Below are 18,749 nucleotides of genomic sequence, written 5' to 3'. Positions count from 1 at the left end.
ATGTTCTGGATGCAAGGCTTCCTCTCGTCAAAGTCTGAAATGAGGAACATTAGGTACTGGTGCCTTGCACCCTTCTCCTAGGGATTAGGACCAACTTAGAGTTTATTAATGAATTCCTGCAGACTGAAGTAGGGGCTTTCAGAAGGGAAGGAGCGACTCCGAGTCCAAGACCGAGCAGGAGGGGACGAGGGTCACATCAGCCATGGCGCGGGCCACCCCAACTGCGGCTGGACCATCAAGAAGATGAAAAGGCGCCGGCACCACAGCCGCTCCAAGAACTGCTCTTTTGAAACGTTAATAACTCTTCCCAGAGGAGCCTTGAATTTACTTTTTGTTCCACCCAGAATGTTCTGGGCTCTAGAACAGGAGGAGCTACAGCTGCAGAGAAGCTCTACCACGACCTGACCTCGGAGCACATTTCAAGAAAAAAGGAAGTTTTGTTCTTCAGGCCTGTGGCACACAGAGAGAGTCTACGCAAGCCACTTCCCGTTTCTAGCTCTCTTTTGGCTGAGAAATCGCAGGGGTGGGGTGGAGGGAGGGAGAGAGACAGGGAGGGAGAGGGAGAGAAATGTGATCGCTGAGGCATTAGGTTCGGACCCAGGGCTTGGTCCGATCCTCTACTCAAATGTTCAATGATTTCTTTCTAGTTACTTAGCACAGACCCCTCAGTTTTCCTTCCTGTAAAATCAGAACAAGCATGTAACTTAACAAGATTAAATAGGAATATTTAACACCTGAGGTTAGAAAAATGTAACTCGCCTTCATTCTACAGTAGACTTTTTTAGGGTGCTATGGTCCTGGGTTATAATTTTGACAAGAACAGAAATATCAAGAGAGCAACGATCCAAGGAGCCCAATTTACCAACATGGGGAGGCTCTGGGGGAGTCTGGGTTCCATGAACCCCACGCCCGCACCTGCCACGTCCTCCACGTACGTCCTTTTCAACCACCAACCTGAGGCCAGAGGCCACCCCTCTGCCTTGCCCGGCTTCCCTATCTTAGGTCTCAGAGAACATTCTGACGCACACCCAACACCCTTCCTGACCCTCTCCAGAAACAGGTGATTCCACCTCCCTGCTCGCTCCCAGAAGCACAACCCTCGGCACCCTACTCTCAACAGCCGCACGATCCCAGTGTCAGGAGAAGCCGCCCTGCTCTCCAGCAATCCTGCCCTTCGTTCCCACCAGCTCTTCCAAAGCAGTCGTTTTCGACCTCTTCCGTTCTCCTTATGTCTTCTGCTCCGCCGGCCTCCTCAGGAACGGGCCGTCTCCAGAGAAGACGGAGGGCATCTGTGCTGTCTACTTCCCTCCGTTAGACCGAAATTTGATCTGCTGTTACTTCCTTCTAACTCCCTTGCTGTCTCAGATGAGGGCCCCTTGTCCCCTGTTTCATTGTTCTTCGGCCACTCTTTTGTCTCCTCAAAGACCCCGATTCCTGTCTTCCTTATGCTTTCAGTATGTCCGTTGGCTTCAGCTCCTTATTGTTTGCTTAACACAAAAATGGCCAGGCTCCTAGAAAGGGCGGCCTCACATGTAAATCTACACAGTCCGTGACTGCTACCCTTCTCAAATGCTGTCACATCCCCCCAAACACCCGAGCCAGTGGCTTTCCTTGGCCCACACGCATCCTTGTTGACTCTTCTGTGATACCTCAGACTCAACACACGGTCCAACCTGGACTCCATGTTCCTCCCCTTCCCCTTCTCTTCACTGTCGACTGCTTTTCCACTCCTCCCAGTGAGGCCAAAGTCCTCCTGTTCATCCCTGCCTCGATTTAGTTATCAAGTCCCCTTCTTTCCAACACTCTCAGGTCTGTGTCACTCGGGACCCCCTTGCCCATGGCCACGGCCAGCAGCGTCTCTGATCAGGCCCCACGTGCTTCAGCCTCCTGGTCTCTGTTCCCTGTGCTGACAAAGCCTTCACTGACCCTCAACTATCTAGGCAATAAAATTCTAATATTTAGGCCTGAGAATTAAGGCCTTCTAAGAACTGGCCCTAGCTTCTATTTCCAGATGTCGTGACCTCCCCCCCTTCCATTTCATTTCATGGACTTCACGTTTCTTTCCATCTCTGGCAGGATTCACAGTTCCCAGGACCCGCCCTGCATTTCTCACCCCACGCCTACCATCAGGCCAGTCCATCCACTTGCAATGTTCAACACTGTCTTTACTTATTGAAATCCAATTTTTCTTTTTCAGGATTTGGTGAAGTTGCCATGTCTCCCTATCTCCACAACTGTCAATTATTCATCACCCGCCCCCTGCCCAACACTGAACTTCCAGAGTTCAGATAGGCTCCTCCCCTTCCTGCCCTTATCCCGTGGTCTTCAATAGTTCCATTACCTGTGCACTGGCCTCACTGTCCCTATTAGATTTCAAGTTCTTGGGGACAGTGATGATAATAGCAATTATAACAGTAACCATCACCACACAAGCTCCTACTATCTCCCAGCTCTGGGCAAACAAAGCATGTAACTTCATCTGGGTGACCCTACTGGACAGTCTCCACCCTCAGATGAGATTAAGAAACATGCACAAGGCCGACACCCAGGAAGTGGTCGAGCCAGAAATTGAATTTTGGCTTGTCTGACTTCAAAACCGACGCTCTTAACTACTGGGGGGTATGTCTCAGCACCCACAGACTTGACCGGTAACTACTGAATAAAACATCTTCTCCATGAGTCCTAGTAGGTAGGACAGCCAGCTTCCGCAGCTTGCGGACTTTGCCTAGTCAACACATATGCTAATAGGGAGAAGGCACGAACAGCTTAGGCTCTAATTCTTAAAGGATGATTAAAACAAAACAAAACAAAACAAAAAACCCAAAAAACAAAAACAAAGTTTTTATGCCTTGAGACTTAAACAGAACATCAGGTGCAAAGCGAGAGAAAAACCTAATTCACCTGGATTACGGAATAACCGGATTTTGTCTCTGTCCTTGGAACTATCAATGTCATTGAGGCAATGAATCATGGCCACTCCAAAAGCCCTACTTAGACTGTGTTCAGACAGAGCTCCAAAATTCTGATTTCCGAGGATGTGACATCAGCCCGGGAACACACGACAACTGTACTCTGCTGACAGGACCAATGTAAATGTGAGGTCCTACTGTACGTGTGCACAGGAAAATACCATAGGGCGCACACAGGCATCGGTGGAAAAGTAGTGGTGGTTGCTCTCTATATGGAAGCGGCTAAGGGCTGTAATCCTCAGAGGGGAATGTCATTATACAGCTCAAATCCCATCACTACAAATACTTTTAAAACAGAGGTATCTGTATAACAAAAATCCTTTCAAGCTTCGGCTGACAGTCCACATACTTCAAGCAATATTTGATGTGAGCCTTGGAGTTCACAGTAATGGGAAATGACCTATATTTCCAAAGGTACGATTTGAATGATTTCATCTGTAACTGTAAAAAAAAAAAAAAAAATTTTTTTTTTTACATTTATTTATTTTTGAGAGACAGAGACAGAGCGTGAGCAGGGGAGGGGCAGAGAGAGAGGGAGACACAGAGTCAGAAGCAGGCTCCAGGATCCGAGCCGGCAGCACAGAGCCCGACACGGGACTCGAACCCACGAACCGTGAGATCATGACCTGAGCCGAAGTCAGACACTTAACCGACTCAGCCACCCAGGCGCCCCTTCATCTGTAACTTCTATCCCATGATAGAATGGGAATGATGTACAATCTAAACCCATGAGCAACGAAACTAAATAAACACAAAGGCAGGAACCAAATCAACCTTGCTCGTAAAGGGCAGAATTCCCTCCTTTCATTCGGGGGAGCATTTAGGTAAAGGAAAAGGCCCCCGGCCCACACCCTGAAATGGAGCAGAACAAGGTTGGTTTGAGGCCTCACCTGAGTGAAGTGAACACATGGAGGTCAAGTACATGAAGACGGACTGTGCCCAAATTCCTACTCTGCTACTTACTAGCTGGGTCAAATGAGTTTTGCTTCTTTTTTTTTTTTTTTACAGAGCCTCGATGTTCTCATCTGTAAAACGTGACGAACAGCGCCTACTTTCAGGATTTTGGCAAGAAGGAAATGAAAGAACTCCTAAAACAGGGCCTGGTGCATAGCGTATGTGCTTAAAAAAGTTTGCTCCTTCATCGCGTCTCCTCCTCCCTCCAAGACTCTGGGCTTATGCAAACTATTTAAAGGAAGTTAGTTGCAAGACATAGTGAATGAAGTTAACAAAATGTATAGTCTCAAATGTAGCCTCTTCAAGACAGTGCTCAGAGGAACACTGAGGAAAAGAGAAAATGGTAGAAAAACTAGACCATGCACACTTTCTTGATGGAAAGAAAGTCTTTTTGGCTAAGGCAAGACATGTGTGAAAGCTAAAATGCAAGTAATCAGACAATAGTAAATGAGGTTTGATCACTATGTCAAAGGTCATTCTGAAAAATGCTGAGAAACTGAAATCTGGAGGCACATTTTCTGGACAAGGATGAACTCATGGTTACTGTTCTAAAAGACTAGTTTACTGCCCCGGCCTAGTTTTCTGCGGGTGCCGTTCTAGATGGTGGGATAGCCCTTCTGGTGACTCTCTGCTCCAGTCTGGTGCACTGAAGTTTCTTTCCTCAGTAGGATACTATAGAAATTAATTATGAAAACAAATTCTAGTCTTCTACATTTGGGACACATGTGGGTAAATAATTTGGAAATATGATCCACAAACATCTCAACATCGCCCATCTGTGATGTCTTAACTCCTATCGAATTTCAGATATTTGATATTTTTTCTAATAATGGGACAACCAAATTTGTGGTGAGAAAATTCCCCCTAAGTTATTTTGAAAACACCCTTGGTGTTACATGGTCTGAGACAGAGAACAGGAGTCTTAGGAACTTAATCTGAAGGCACGTCTGCTCGGCTTTATAAAACGAGTATTGGCCTTAACATTCTTTCAAAGGTTTCCGAACGTGCTATCAGACCTCAGCAACTACAGAGAACAAGAGATGGCCCAGCATTTCTCAGAGTCACAGAGCATCAGTCTTAATGATTATTTAGTGCTGTCCCTTCACCTTCACAGTAAGAAAGAGGCTCAGAAAAGTGTGTGCTAACATTCACGGGTTCAACTAAAGTATACATACAAGCCACACAATGAGTTTGCAGGACCTCTCATGAGAGGCGACACAGAAACAAAATAATAGGGCAGACAGAAATTCCAAGGTGCAGAGAAAAAGAAAGAGCAAGATCTACTGAAAGACAGAGGGGCCCTAGTTCGACAGCCCAAGAAATCAAGAACAGAGAAAGAACAAAAATACTAAAGCCAGGTTAAAACATCGACAAAGACCAAAAGGGAGCAGCGGAGAAGGTATTTTAAATTTAGTTTGCATGGAGCTTACAGGGGAGGACCCCAAAACACAGAAGCTTCAACCACCCGGTAAAGAGGTTTCTCGTCTCTATTTTAACAACCGACACCCCCCGCCCCCCATCACCCTCGTCTTAAAATGGAGGCAGTAAAAACCACCAGGTTGTATACACTTGAATCCTACCACTGGTAAGGGCGGAAACCACAAGCGTTTTGAAGGTGTGCTAACTATTTCAGGCCGCTAGGGTGCTTCTTCCCGCCCGAAAAGGCACATTTCACTCAATGATCCCCGTTTAAACCCCAAGAATTGATGTCCCCCTTTAAAGTGTACCCTTTATTCCTGACCCCAGTGGTATTACAGCAACTGTTCCGAAGGCATTTCAGGGTCCCCACAGGCTACGGAAAAGTAAAATGCCATCGTAATTGCACGGGCAATAACGGGAAGGCAGGGGTAGAAAGAGTTCGCTTAGGAAACGCAAGGCTGAGAAACACGGTTCCTTAGAGAGGCAGCTACTCCACCCCAGAGGAGCCTGCGCTGCCTAGAAAGTGACCTCGGGAGAGCAATCACGCGCCTGCACAGAGGCGCGGCCGCGGGCTCCCGCCGCTCCTCCCTCCCGCCGCTCCTCCCTCCCGCGTCCCGGGCAGGCTCGGTCCACCTGTCCGGCGGGCGGGCGGGGAGGAGCCCGCCTGGCCGGAGCACCCGGGCGGCGGCGGCGGCGGCGGCTTGCTCCCCCTCGCGATCCTCCCTCCCGCGGGCGCAGGGCAGCCCCGCCGGCCCCGCGCCCCCGGTGCCCCTGACCGTGCACCCTGCCCCCCTCCGCGCGCCCTGCCCCCTCCCCACCGCGTGCGTTCCCCACGGTCTGTACCTTTACTCTGGGGAGGGTTCTGACTCCGGTCCCGGAGGACGTTGATCTGGTAGACGGCTCCGTAAGGCTCAAAAAGTTCTTTCAGCTCCTTTTCTGACCAGGACCGGGGGATTTGTCCGACAAACATCTTAATGGCATCTGGGTCTGGTTGGTCTGAGTGATCCAAAGCGCCGTTCATCTTGTTGGCTGTGCCGTTACTGTCAAAAAGGGAACCGGGAGCCAGAGTTAGGGCTGCACGGTGAGGGACAGGAAGAAAAAAAATGGGGGTGGGGGTGGGGGCGGGGAGGCGGAAGGAGGAGGAAGAGGAGCACGGGGCAAAGTGCCTAATGAGTCGGAGAAATTTGATGAACTAAAACAAAGCACAGGCACCATTAGGTTGCTCCGCGGCGGCAGCGGCTGCGGGCTCTCACTGCAGGCTGCTGTTCAGCATCGCCGCCCGAGCACAGGGCAGCGCCCCGCCGGCTGTCACCCGGGGCGTGGACATCTTGAAGCCCGGCTCGGGAGGCAGCTGCAAGTTAAGTGCAGGTCTCGCTCTGCAAGGCTGCCACCAACGCATCCGCAGCGCTATCAGCCCCACATTGGCTCTCGTGTGCAAAGAAGGGCAGGGCTGGATTTCTGCTGGATTCTCCCCCTCCGTCCCCTCCCCACCCCCCCGCCCTCCCTCCGGCCCCGCCTTTTGGAGGTTTTTGGAAGAGAGGAGAGAGGTGGTAATAATAAAGTCACATGAAAAGAAAATGAAACACTTGGCAGCCCATCAGATGACTAATGCAAGATGCTGGTGATGAATTTGCAGAGTGTGCGAGGCATCCATGTGTGCATCAAATTAGTACGTTGTTGCTGCTCAGAATGGAAAGTGCTCCAGCAATGCGGCTGGGCGCAGCTGATTGGCTGCCCACACTGGAGAAAAGGGCCAGGGCGGGGAGGGGGCTCCCATTTAAAAAGCACATTGTTTATGGGATCCAGGCACAAAGGGTTTAATTCAGAGAGGCAAAAGCGATCTCAGAAATGCCTGCTTTGTGCTGGGGGGGGGGGGGGGGGGAATGCAGCCCCAGAAAGTTGAGTTCCCACTAAAGGACACTGAATATTTCAAATCTTTCACACTCCATAAATTGCTCTCTGTATATCTGACTTCCAGATGTTGCACTTGAGTTCTAAACAATCACACGTTTGGGAGAGAAAAGAGGAAAGTCTGCCTTTTCTTCTCCTAGCTTCAGTAAATATTTGGGGCTGATACAAAGAGCAAGACCATAAGCTTTTACATATCAATCTTCTTTAATGCTGTTTTCCAAAACCCTCATTTGGAAGAAAGAATGCTTGTTTAGAATTCTGCAATTCTAGTCAACATCATGTAATACGATGATGAAGGCATTCATTTTGTATCTGGATCCCTATTTGAGCTGCAGTAAATAATAAAGCAAAATCCCCTACCTCCTTCATCTACCACCCTCCTCCTTGCAGGCTAAACCCACCTACCCTGCCAAGTGACAAGGCTGAATGCTCTAAGCAGCCTTCATTTGCAGTACTGTGCCCTTGGTTTAGCATCTCATCCTGTGAAAATAAAACGCGCCCAAACAAGTGCACAGCTGCCGGACGAAGTACCTGCAGAGCCATGTCCGTGAGGGTCCACCAGCCCCCAGCCCAGGAGGCAGAAAGGTCAAACAGGGGCCACATGGGCGAAAACCTCAGTGCAAATGGCAGGTGTCATTTCAGGGTGGCTTGGGGGTAATAATTTAGAAGACAGTCGAGGATCTCAAGCAGGGTTTCTTATTAGGTTAAAGCAAACAATCCAAGACCACCAGTGTACCTTAAATCTGCTGTGGACCTAGGCTAGTCCGGAGCCCTGGATAAAAAAGACCCCCCCACCCCTGATGGCTAAAAAACAAACAAAAAGGCTGTGGAAAGCACGAATCCTGAATTTAATTTAATCCCGAGAGGAAAATGATGGCAAAGACTCTTCACTAGGGTCCTGGCTTCAATTTCTACTTCTTCTTATTCCCTCTATTTTACCACTTAATTTTTTTTTTTAATCCTTGAGACAAACAATCAGACTAACTTGAAGCACTTTTCAGAGCTTTCTCTAATCAACCTTATTGTTACAAAAAAATGTTCTGCTGAATAAAATATTGAGCGCAAAATCTTCTTTCAACAATTTAGGTGCAATGTAATGGTCGTTTATATTAGAGGTTGATCATTTATCTTGTTCCTGGGCACCTATACTTTACAAATCACCCTCTGAGAATTCAGTCGGCACCGTAACCCCAGGGGGAGGGAGGTGGATCGGCTCACTGGAGGTGGTGAGGCCCCAGAACATGGTGCAGAACAGAATATGGTGCTCACAGCTCGTTGAGGGACGGGAGTGTGGTAAGATGTAGTGCTGGGACAGGAAGGGCTGTGGTTACCGCTGCTGACAATCAGCTAGGATGAAAAGAGGAAGGCATTGCCACAGGTCTCAGCTAACAGGGAACGGAAGTTCCCAAAATGGGGCTGTTGCATCCTGTCTGTCAAGAGCACGGTGAATACAACGGAGGAGTTAGGCGCCGGGATATTAGTCCTAATGTCTAGAGTTAGGCTAGAGCAAGCATTCCGTAAGTGCCCTCCCAATGAGGGGCCATTTTCATTTCCTCCAAAAATACTCACGGAGGCACATAAAGGGAGGGAAGCGGACAAGAGGGCCTGTACCTTACGCCTTTGCTCTTTATATGGGTAAGTGCGTATTTATAACCCTTCTCCTATCAGCCGTCCTGCAGGGATGCCTTCAGAGCTCTGATCATCCTGAGGCGGCGGGCTGTCAGGGCTCAGGGCACGGGCTCTGAATGCTCGCACCAGCACTTCCTAACTCTGGGCCTTCAACTCTTCATCTGTAAAATGGGAGCAACGGACGTCACCTCACAGAGTCAGGTGTTCATTACAGAACACGGTCCACAGTAAGTGTCTCCGAAGTGTTAGCTTTTTCTGCCTTTAAGTCTCTTCTTCTTTGCACTTGTGATACACTAGAGTGAGCGACCATTACAAGCCTTCTTTTCCATTCCATTTTTTTTTTTTTTTTAGCAGAGACTCAAACACAATTCCTACCCTAAATAATAATAATAATGTATCTCTTAGTGAGGATTTACATGCCAGGTATGGTGTCAGGGTCTTTGCTTTCATTATTAGTAATCTCTATAACAATCCTATCAGAAAGTAGTATTTTCTAGATGCAAATATTGAAGAAGTTCCTTTCCTAAGATTACTGGCTTACATATTGTGAGAGGAGAATTCAAACCTAGGCCCAGTGGACTCCAGAGCACAAAATATTTCTAATCCATCATGTGGCCAAACACTGTGTCAGGTCTCCCGTGGGCTGAGAGTGAATGGCTCAGGGTAAATCTCAGAGAAGACAAGGCCAAGAGCAAATCCCATTAGGTCCCTGGAATCATACTGCCGAATAAAAGGCAACACACACACACACACACACACACACACACACACACACACACACACACACCTTTCAGCCATCTGTGAAAAGGAGGGGGCCAAGGGCAGAACTTGACAGTCCATTAAGACTATGTTAAAAGCCGCATTTTCTCAATAATAACTTAATGTCTCCATCTCCACACCCGCTTCCTCTCTATCACCACAGGGTCACTTCCATGAACGCCTCTCAGACACATCTACACATCATTTCTCAACTACTTGCCATTTTGCAAACAACTGTTCCAAAGATCACCATCAAATGCTAAGAGCATGAAAAGCATGGAAGTCAATCTAATAATGACTAGTTATCCTACAAACCGCTGCAAGAGCAGAGCTTCTCAATCAAACGCTTGTGTGCAGGACAGGTGGTCCTAGCCCCACAGACCCCATGTTGCTGGATTCCACACCTGGATCCTAATGGTACTACCACAGACTGGTTAACTTGGCTCGAACGCACGCAAGCTCCTCCTCCTTTGTTTATCTGGACTTTAAAAAAAATGTTTATTTATTTTGAGAGAGAGAGAGAGAGAGAGCGAGAGAGAGAGAGCGCGCGCATGAGCAGGAGAGGGACAGAGTGAGAGGAAGACACAGAATCCGAAGCAGGCTCCAGGCTCTGAGCTGTCAGCACAGAGCCTGATGTGGGGCTCGAACTCACAGATGGTGAGATCATGACCTGAGCTGAAGTCAGATGCTCAACCCACTGAGCCCTCCCAGGCCCCCCTTTAGCCCTTCCTCCTTTGGACTCCCAGCTTTCTTTTGGCTGACGCTCATTCTTAGAAGTCAGAGACTTACTGACTTCTTTTGTCCTCATGAGGCTGAACGTGTTGACACCTCTAAGGAAGCCAGAAATTATGTGTCCAACAGTTAAACTTTCGGGGGTACTTGCCAGAGGCCACGGAGAGCCTGGGCACTCTTCACATAGGGGTAATTACGGGAGCAGATAACACAAACCTCAGGAGGATCTTCTATTTACTAGAATCTGACCTGGGGCTTAGGAAATCAGACTAGCTCACTTCTGTGTATTCCCTAGACATCCTCAGCACCCAGGACAATGCAGGAATTAACTGCAAATTCAAATGTTTATCGAGAGCTTACTCTCGGCCAGAAAACTTTGCCAGGTACGTGACATAAAATACCGCCACAGCCCCGCAAAGCTGACATTTTCATCCCCGTTGTGCAAATGACGCAACTGCAAGTCGAAGATAGAGTGGCTTTATCCGATGTCCCACCCCAGAGAAGAGGTCTGTGCAGAGCCTGGACACAGACGTAAAGACCACCTGTGGTTGCTTAGTATTCCATAAACAGGGCTGCTCTAGGGTGAGGCTTCCTGTAGACTCCGTGGCCACTTCCAGGCCCTCGACAGAACCACACGGATCTCTGTTGGCACCTCACCTACAAACTACAAGACGCTGGACGCCAATTCTGCTTTTGCTCTCGGCAAGGAGCCAAATGTAAGGCTCCTCTAGGACAGATGCCATATGGAATCGGACCACGAGTTAGAGAGTACCAAGCCAGCGGGCATTGGTGGTATCAATCTCAGAGCCAAGATGAAAATATAATGATGTTTGGGGGGAAAAAATGAGAGTACTTGCTTTTTGCTTTTAGCACAGGCACTGACCTACTTCCCTACTCTATTTTTTGCGTAAAGAAAACTAGATCAACAGAGGATATGCAAAATCTTCTGAGGTTCCTCTAAGCAGTAAAATATTACAAAAATTATAATAATTCATTCGACATATTATTGTCATTAACTCCAAGACAATAAGCTTTTATATGGTCCAGTGAATTGCAAGTTTCCTTCTAGAGAGTGGTAACAAAAGAATTGATAGTCCTATTCTTTCATCTTGTGGCTTGGAAAGCAACTTTCTGCACTCTGTATCTCCTTTAATCTATAGGAAAGGAAGAATGACAAACTTACAAAATGAGTATAAGAAGAGATAAGGAGCTGTAAGCAATTGTATCAGTGCTGAAAAAAAGAGAAGACATAAAATGCCCCCTTCAGGATATAGATCAACCCCAAAACAACACAAAAGGGATGCTTGTCTTGGACAAATTTTGTGTAAAGACAGCTAATTTCCCTGAGGGTTTATCAACAATCTTACTATTCCTATCCTTTTTATCCATCTTATTTTGGTTTTTTGGTCTTTTTTTTTTTTTTTTAGAATGTCTTGTGTCCACACTGCCCAACTCTGGACCGTGGTGGAAATGCTCTGTAACTGCACAATCCAACATGGTAGCCAATGGTTACAAGTGGCTACACCTGAAATTATCGCAGCTGACAAACAATTTTTAACTTTATCTGTAATTAAATACCTCTAACTGCAAATACACTTAAAAAAACTAAGTAGAGTTGAGATTACTAAAATATTATCTCCTCAGGAGGTTTTGGGAAAACCAGAATAAGGGGCCAGGAAGATGACACCAATGCCGGGGGCACCTGATAGCCAGTCTGTAGGCTGGTGGGCCGAATGGTCCTGGGTTCTCGTCCCGGCTCAGCGTGAATGTAACTGTAGGATTCCAATAAACTATGGACCCAGCCTGTGCCTCAGTTTCCTCAGTTGAAAAACAAAGAGAAATAGTTCTCATCTGGCTCTTCATTTCTGTAAGTCTGCAACTGTGGGTTGGGCCCGGATGATGATGTATGGAGAAGATAATTTAGGTAATATGACCAGCTGCCTAAAGCCTGGGGGTGATTCCCCATCTGTGTCTGATGCAGTCCCCTGGGGCTCACAGGTGACTAAGGCACAGGCTGGGGAGCTGACAAGGTGTCACCGACACTGTGCACAGCAGCCTGCAGGCTCAGACGGGGCTGCTACCAGAGCATCATCTCTCTTAATTTGCTCCAATTTTTCCTAATATCCCAACTGTGGTCCCATCATTTCAGTCAGCTGACAGGCTGCTCTTTCAAAGGGCTCAGGAATCATGGTGTGTGTGTGTGTGTGTTTATCACTTGTACTTAAGTAATAGCACATGAAGAAAAGGCTTTTTGGTGATCACAGGAAATTGTCCAAGACTGAGCCGCATAAGGCAAAGGCAGAAGGAAGCTGGCCACGAGCCTGGTGCCTTCCGGTGGGCATGGGCTACAGGATGGTCATGGAAGTCAGTACTACCAACGATCTTCTACACTGTCCATGCTGTTGTTGCTTAGTAATTTTAAAACGGAATTCTCTCCTCCATTGACTGGCAATGTGGCAGCCAGAGTCCAGCAGCAACAGTTTCCTACACTGCATTGTGTTCGACCCAGTGGAGATGTGGACGCGGCCACGTTCAGAAGGCACAATCCTCTATTCTAAACCTTCCCAGCCTCTCACTTTGGGGAAAGGAATCAGCTGTCCTACAACCTCAAGTTCTGGCAATTTCATGTCCTTCTGCAAATGCACCGTTTCAGGGTTACCATGAAGAAAACCTCCATCTTCTACAGTTGCCTTTCAAAGGAGCACCTTTGCCATTGGACTGACACAGCTACTTTTTTTTTTTTTTTTAACGCTTATTTATATTTGAGAGACAGAGCACAAGAGAGGGAGGGAGGGGTAAAGAGAGAGAGGGAGACACAGAATCTGAAGCAGGCTCCAGGCTCTGAGCTGTCAGCACAGAGCCCGATGTGGGGTTCGAACCCATGAACCGTGAGATCAGGACGTGAGCCGGAGTTGGATGCTTAACTGACTGAGCCACCCTGGCGCCCTGCAGCTATATCTTAATTGTATCGGGATTCTGAGTTGCTGAATGGTTTTGGTAAACTTCGCAAAACTCTGGGTATCTGTTGTCTCACTAATAGGATGAAACCAATGACATTCTTGTATTTACCTGGAAGGTACTGTTACCGTTTGCCACCAAAACTTTGTGTGCCCAGGCCACACCAAGTACAGGATGGGACCCCAAATCTCTGAAGTGAGACATCTGGAGGTTGGCTGGTGAATTCGCAGCATATTAACTGGAGCACACAATACCCTAAGTGGCTGAAGAGGACAAAGCCTTTCTCTAAATGGTCCAATTGTAAAGTAAGTTAGTGTTCCTCTAGAACAAAGTTCAAGTTCCCTGTGACTACATATACATGTATTATGTTTATCCCTGTGCTTTGACAAGGTGAAAAAATACATACTTTATTAAGAACATGTAGCACATCAATTTCATTCACAGATGACCCCTGTGATAGGCATCCTCCCTCTGGATTGCTGGAATTAAGGCTGGATTATATTTGGACGGAGGTCTCAAAGTGATCCGTTTGTTTACCAGGGTGAAATGTAAGCCTGGCTCGTAGGAAATGATTCCTGCAGGAAAGGCCACGCGACATAGGCATCTGGACTCACCGAGTAAAAGGGAAACCTTATTATCTTCTCTCAACTTGACTGCTAGTAAAAAGCAGATAGCTGGAAAACCCCCACAAAGAAGTAAATTTGGAGGCATCCAGGGGGTACCTGGAGTCTGAACATACAATAACCCTTGCTGGGAAGGCAGTGAGGCATCGGCTCTGGATGGCCCCTGCCCAGGAACTCACTTCGTTCAGTGATTTATCGGAACTAGTTCAGTGGACTTCAGACAGGAGCAGGAGGCATTTGCATAGGGAGAGGTTTTTTAGATGAACTTTTAGAAATGGCAACAGGGAAATAATAGTCACATATAAGATTTATATCGGGCTTCACATTTTCAAAGTCCTCCAGGAGTTCCCATTAATTAATTGTCCCCCCACCCCAAGGCTGAGGTCAGGATTACTGCTCCCACTTTGCAGATGAGAAAATGGAGCGGGGGGGCACCCTGGCTCTGGGCACACGCCCCCTCCAGGTGCCCTCCCGGTCGGATTCACCTGCCCCTGGCTCAGTGGTGCAGAATGCACCTGTCTGCTTGGGCAAGCAACTGTACATGGTCCTTCTAGATGATGGGAAAACACTGGTTTGGTGCCATCGAGTAAATGAAATGGGAATCATCATGAAGTGAAGACCAATGTGGGGGAACCCCCCCACACTGAACGCTAATTTTCACCTAGAGTGTCCCCCATATTCACCTGCTGGCAGCAAACGATGTAAATAAGGGGCACCCTGTCTGGTGCCCTGTCCCTCGGTCCTATCCCCCACGCCTCTTGAGACCAGTAACTCCTGCTTCCGCCACTGGTGACGACATTTTTCCAGGAGTTACCTGTGCAGCAAGAGGGAGCTACCAGGGCGGACTGACAACACTGGCCACTCGCTTGAAAACACACCGGTGGTGAAAGCGGACGGCTGTCCTTGGCAGGTTGACGTCAAACCCACCTCAAGTTTACTCTCCCACAAAAATCTGTTTCTCTCCTGCAAATTACACAGTTACGGAAGGCTTGCTTTATGTCAGGCACCGTGCTAGGCTTGAAGGAGAGAGTTGAAAAATAGGTCGCTTATGCCCCGGAGCCGCTCCGGGCCAATGAAAAGAGAGTGCACGACGTGAAATCAAAATACAGAGCGCCAATGCCCAGAAGAGAGCCGTCCGTACATGAGGGGCTGCGGTAAGCCTGCAACAAGTGATTGATCTGGCCGTGGGGACCGCCACGCGGCATTCCAAACGATGCTTCATCCCTGTGGTCAAAGCTTTAAAGGGAATATAAACAAAATCAGAGGGGAAGGAAGAGGAGGCGTGCGTACCGTTTCACGGAGTCGGCGATGAGATTCAAAGACAGAAGGCTAGAAAAGGAGACTGACACTTGGCAGAGCGCAGGCCCGGTGCCCCTGCCTCCCACGGAGCTTGGATTTTGACACCGGGGACTGAGCCACGCCGAGGGACCCAAGGCTGGGACGGCCACCACTGCACTGCGCCCTCAGGCTGCATGGCACAGCCCTGTCCACCACCTGCACTCGCAGTGCTGTGGGGTGGGGGGCCCTGTGCTTACTCTCTTTGCCAGCACTCTGCACTAAGTCCCGCGAGGCTCCCTGCCACTCCCAGCCACGTGTGGGGGGATCCCTTCCCTCCTGGGTCCACTCAACCCCCCCCCCGTCTGCTCTCCCATGGCCGCGGCCAACAGAAAGCTCTCGGCACCGCCTCGACCTCAGCACATCTAACAAGAATCCTTTCCTGTCGGCTTTGCCTCCAGTTTGGTTTCATGTTCGACTTCCCTGTTTTTCTCACCGGCTCCGACTGCCTCCCACCCTGCCCCAAATCTGGGATCAGGAAGAACGTCTTCCACAGACCAGCAGGCTGATCGCCTGTCGGCCCAGACCTTCCTTCCTTCTCTCACAGCTGAACCTACAGACACGATAATTAACTGAGCCCCCAGGCAGGTGCACAGTGAGACTGTGGAGTCCTCGATGACAGCGATGTCTTGCTCCATCATTAATTCAATGGGTATTTATAAAGTGACCCCACGATCCAGGCATTATTCAAGGTGCTGGAGAGACAGCAGTGAATACAAGGAGGTAAAACTGCCTTTTGTGGAGCTTATTTCTACAAGGGGGCATAAAATGGCAAAATAAGCAAGTCTTCCAAGAGATTAGAGATCATCTCAATGGAGAAAAATAAAGCAGAGGCTGGAGATAGGGAGTGTGGGGGAAGGGGTACAATTCTGAACAAACATTCAGGGAGGGTTTCATTTGGAAGGTGAGTATGGTACCTACACAGTGCCCGTGTATCCTCAATTTAATAGAGAAGAAGTCTTTAAAGTAGTAAAACTGAAGTCACGCGCTATGCAGAGCGGAACCGTGATTATAAAGAAGCAGGCAATTCCACCTGACAATCCTCTATTGAATCTAAGGGTCGATACACCACTTACCAATGAGTTAACGACTCACGCCTATTTTTCTCTAAATGCCCGCTGGGTCCACTTGCCCCAGCAGAGCCACTGTCCTGATTCTGGCTATTCTGGTGATAAAACCATTGCAAAATCCATTCAGGGGGGTCTCCTACTTTGGATGAAAGGACAAAGAGGTCACTGACCTTTGTCCTTGGCCTTGTACTTAGAACTCTATCTACCCTTCCGTTAAATATTGATCATCTGTCCATCCATTATTCATTTTATCATTTATCAATGGCAAAATTGAATCTCAGGCTGGTCTCTCCTCAACCTGCATTTGGCCTACCTTCCTCGGTCATAAATGACGTGTAATCAAGACGTGCAAGTTAAAATGAATGCCAGTCTGAGGGGTGCAGCCAGCAGCGTGAGGCTTTATATAAATGCACCAGACATCAGCGATGCCACTGTTTCCTTCCACTGATCTGGAAAATCTAAAGCTGACAGCATATATAGGATCTAATTACGTCATATTAATGACAGTTGAGATCACCAAACAGCATCCATTTGTGAAGGAAGACATGTATTTCTGTAGAGTAACAGTTTATTTGATTCAGATGTATTTTTTTTTTAAATAATGCCTTCAAACTCCTACGTTCGTGCAATGCCAGCAAGAGAATCAAGACAGAAAGGACCTCAGAGTGGTCAAAATGTATGTCACAAAGTTCCTGCCCTGATGTTTACGCCTTTTAAATCCTTTGGGGGAGCTTCTCAATCCATTCCTCAAAGATTTCTTATACTTTCTGTTGGTTTTTCACAGCCTTGATCATCTGCCTTTCAAACCCACAGGAGACTGAAGTAGCAAATGAGAGGGTTTGCAGTAGGTGGCCCATGGGGTGACAGCCGACAGACAGGCGATTCTGATGGGGCATAGCGGTGGAAAGCCTGCTCTGAGCTGGGGCTGAATTCTATTCTCCAGGAGTTCCCAAGGACAGCAGCACAGCAGAATAATTAATTTGTATAATGGTGATCTTGTCTCATCGAAAGGGTCAAAATTATGCTCAATAACTATGTTTAAGGAGGCAGGGAAATATGTAATTCACTCTTAAGAAGGATTCCTTCAAAATGAGACAATAAAGAGCCTGTGCCTTACGGGATACGCTTTCAACTCTCCTGCAAACTTGGCTAATAAGGCTGACTCATCCCCCAGGGGCTCCAGGTATCTGAGACATTACTCTCTCATTCTAACACACCGTGAGCATCAACATTCAAGATTTGGGGACTGTCTAATTTGCTGTCATTGGATGCAGCGACCAGTTCTGCCAAGACGGTTCGGCTTTTGGGGGTTAATTTTCCTCAGTCATCTGCTCTATTTTTACCAGCTTGCTATTACGGTTCTTGTTGCGTTGGGGCTGGGACAAGTGAGGGAAGTGGGTGGGAGTCTGGGGAGAGAGAGGAATTGCTCCCTTTGGGGATTTTGTTTTTCTAAAGTAAATTATGTTTGTTCACTGACTAAGAAGTAAACGTTAATTCTTTCTCTTTACGACATCACAAAAGATGAGGTTTGTGGTTTGAAAATTGGAAATATAAGGCCCATAACAGGTGCCTATGATACCGTTCAAGGCACTAATCATGAATTTTCTAGAATCTTTCTGTCCCAGCATAAAAAAAAGGCAACAAGAGGCCCTACGGAGATTGCATGGGATTCCTAGATAGCAATCCACAACGTTCGCCTCTCTGATGGTCTGCTTGAAGACATTGGTAAAAGTATTGGAAAAACAGGGCCAAGTCTGTATCACTACTCAGTGAAGACTTCCGGAATTGTATGTATGGCAGCTCAATGGGTATGTCTCCCTATGAGACAAAATACCAGTGGCCATGCTACAAAACCATGTATCAAGGGGCAAAGTCCAAATGGCATGCCGCTTGGCTAGTTTTTGAGTCCTGACATCACATCTGAAGAGATCAATACCAAATACCACACTTTGATTCAGAAATCTCTAACACCCCCTTCTCTCCCTCAGCATGTCATAAATTCCATTTAGCCTCTTCAATCACCAATTAAAATAGGTTTTGACATTTAATTTGCTTATTTCTTTAAAAACACACCATCAGATCTAACCCTCTAAACAAATAAGAATGAAAATAGGATTATGTGTTAAATTATAATAGCTGTTATTCTAAGAGGCTGAATATCATTATATCAAAATTCCCCATAGCTGATTTTTTTTAAAGCCATTTCTTCATTTTTGACACTACATCTGGCACAATGAATACAGATGATCATTTGTTTATGTATCTGTCTAACTGCCTCTCCCAAACACAGCCAGATGGAGTCTTTCAGAATCAAATTAATTTCAGATTAATTCACTCTGGACTCACTCCAGTCTCATGACTCTTTGCTTTGAGGCATCAACCAAATTGAT

The 18,749-nt window shown here is 47.4% G+C and overlaps 1 protein-coding gene across 12 annotated transcripts in view; it reads right to left on the bottom strand.

The window, feature by feature from the left end:
- CELF2 (CUGBP Elav-like family member 2) overlaps window positions 1–18,749 on the bottom strand; it is an 844,193-nt gene that overhangs the window by 163,256 nt on the left and 662,188 nt on the right. For 9 of the 12 annotated variants that reach the window (XM_078450445.2, XM_078450438.2, XM_078450442.2 and 6 more), the window contains one exon: window positions 6,186–6,382. In XM_078450445.2, the coding sequence (XP_078306571.1) occupies window positions 6,186–6,363 (178 nt within the window). In that variant the 5' untranslated portion in view covers window positions 6,364–6,382. Of the gene's footprint in view, window positions 1–6,185; window positions 6,383–6,554; window positions 6,771–18,749 lie in introns of those variants that run through there. The other 3 variants (XM_078450446.2, XM_078450451.2, XM_078450450.2) reach the window with 3 other exon arrangements.

This window comes from Panthera onca, chromosome B4 (assembly GCF_046562875.1).
Source record: "Panthera onca isolate mPanOnc1 chromosome B4, mPanOnc1 haplotype 2, whole genome shotgun sequence".
NCBI lineage: Eukaryota > Metazoa > Chordata > Mammalia > Carnivora > Felidae > Panthera > Panthera onca.
This window is presented reverse-complemented; position numbering and strand designations above follow the sequence as displayed.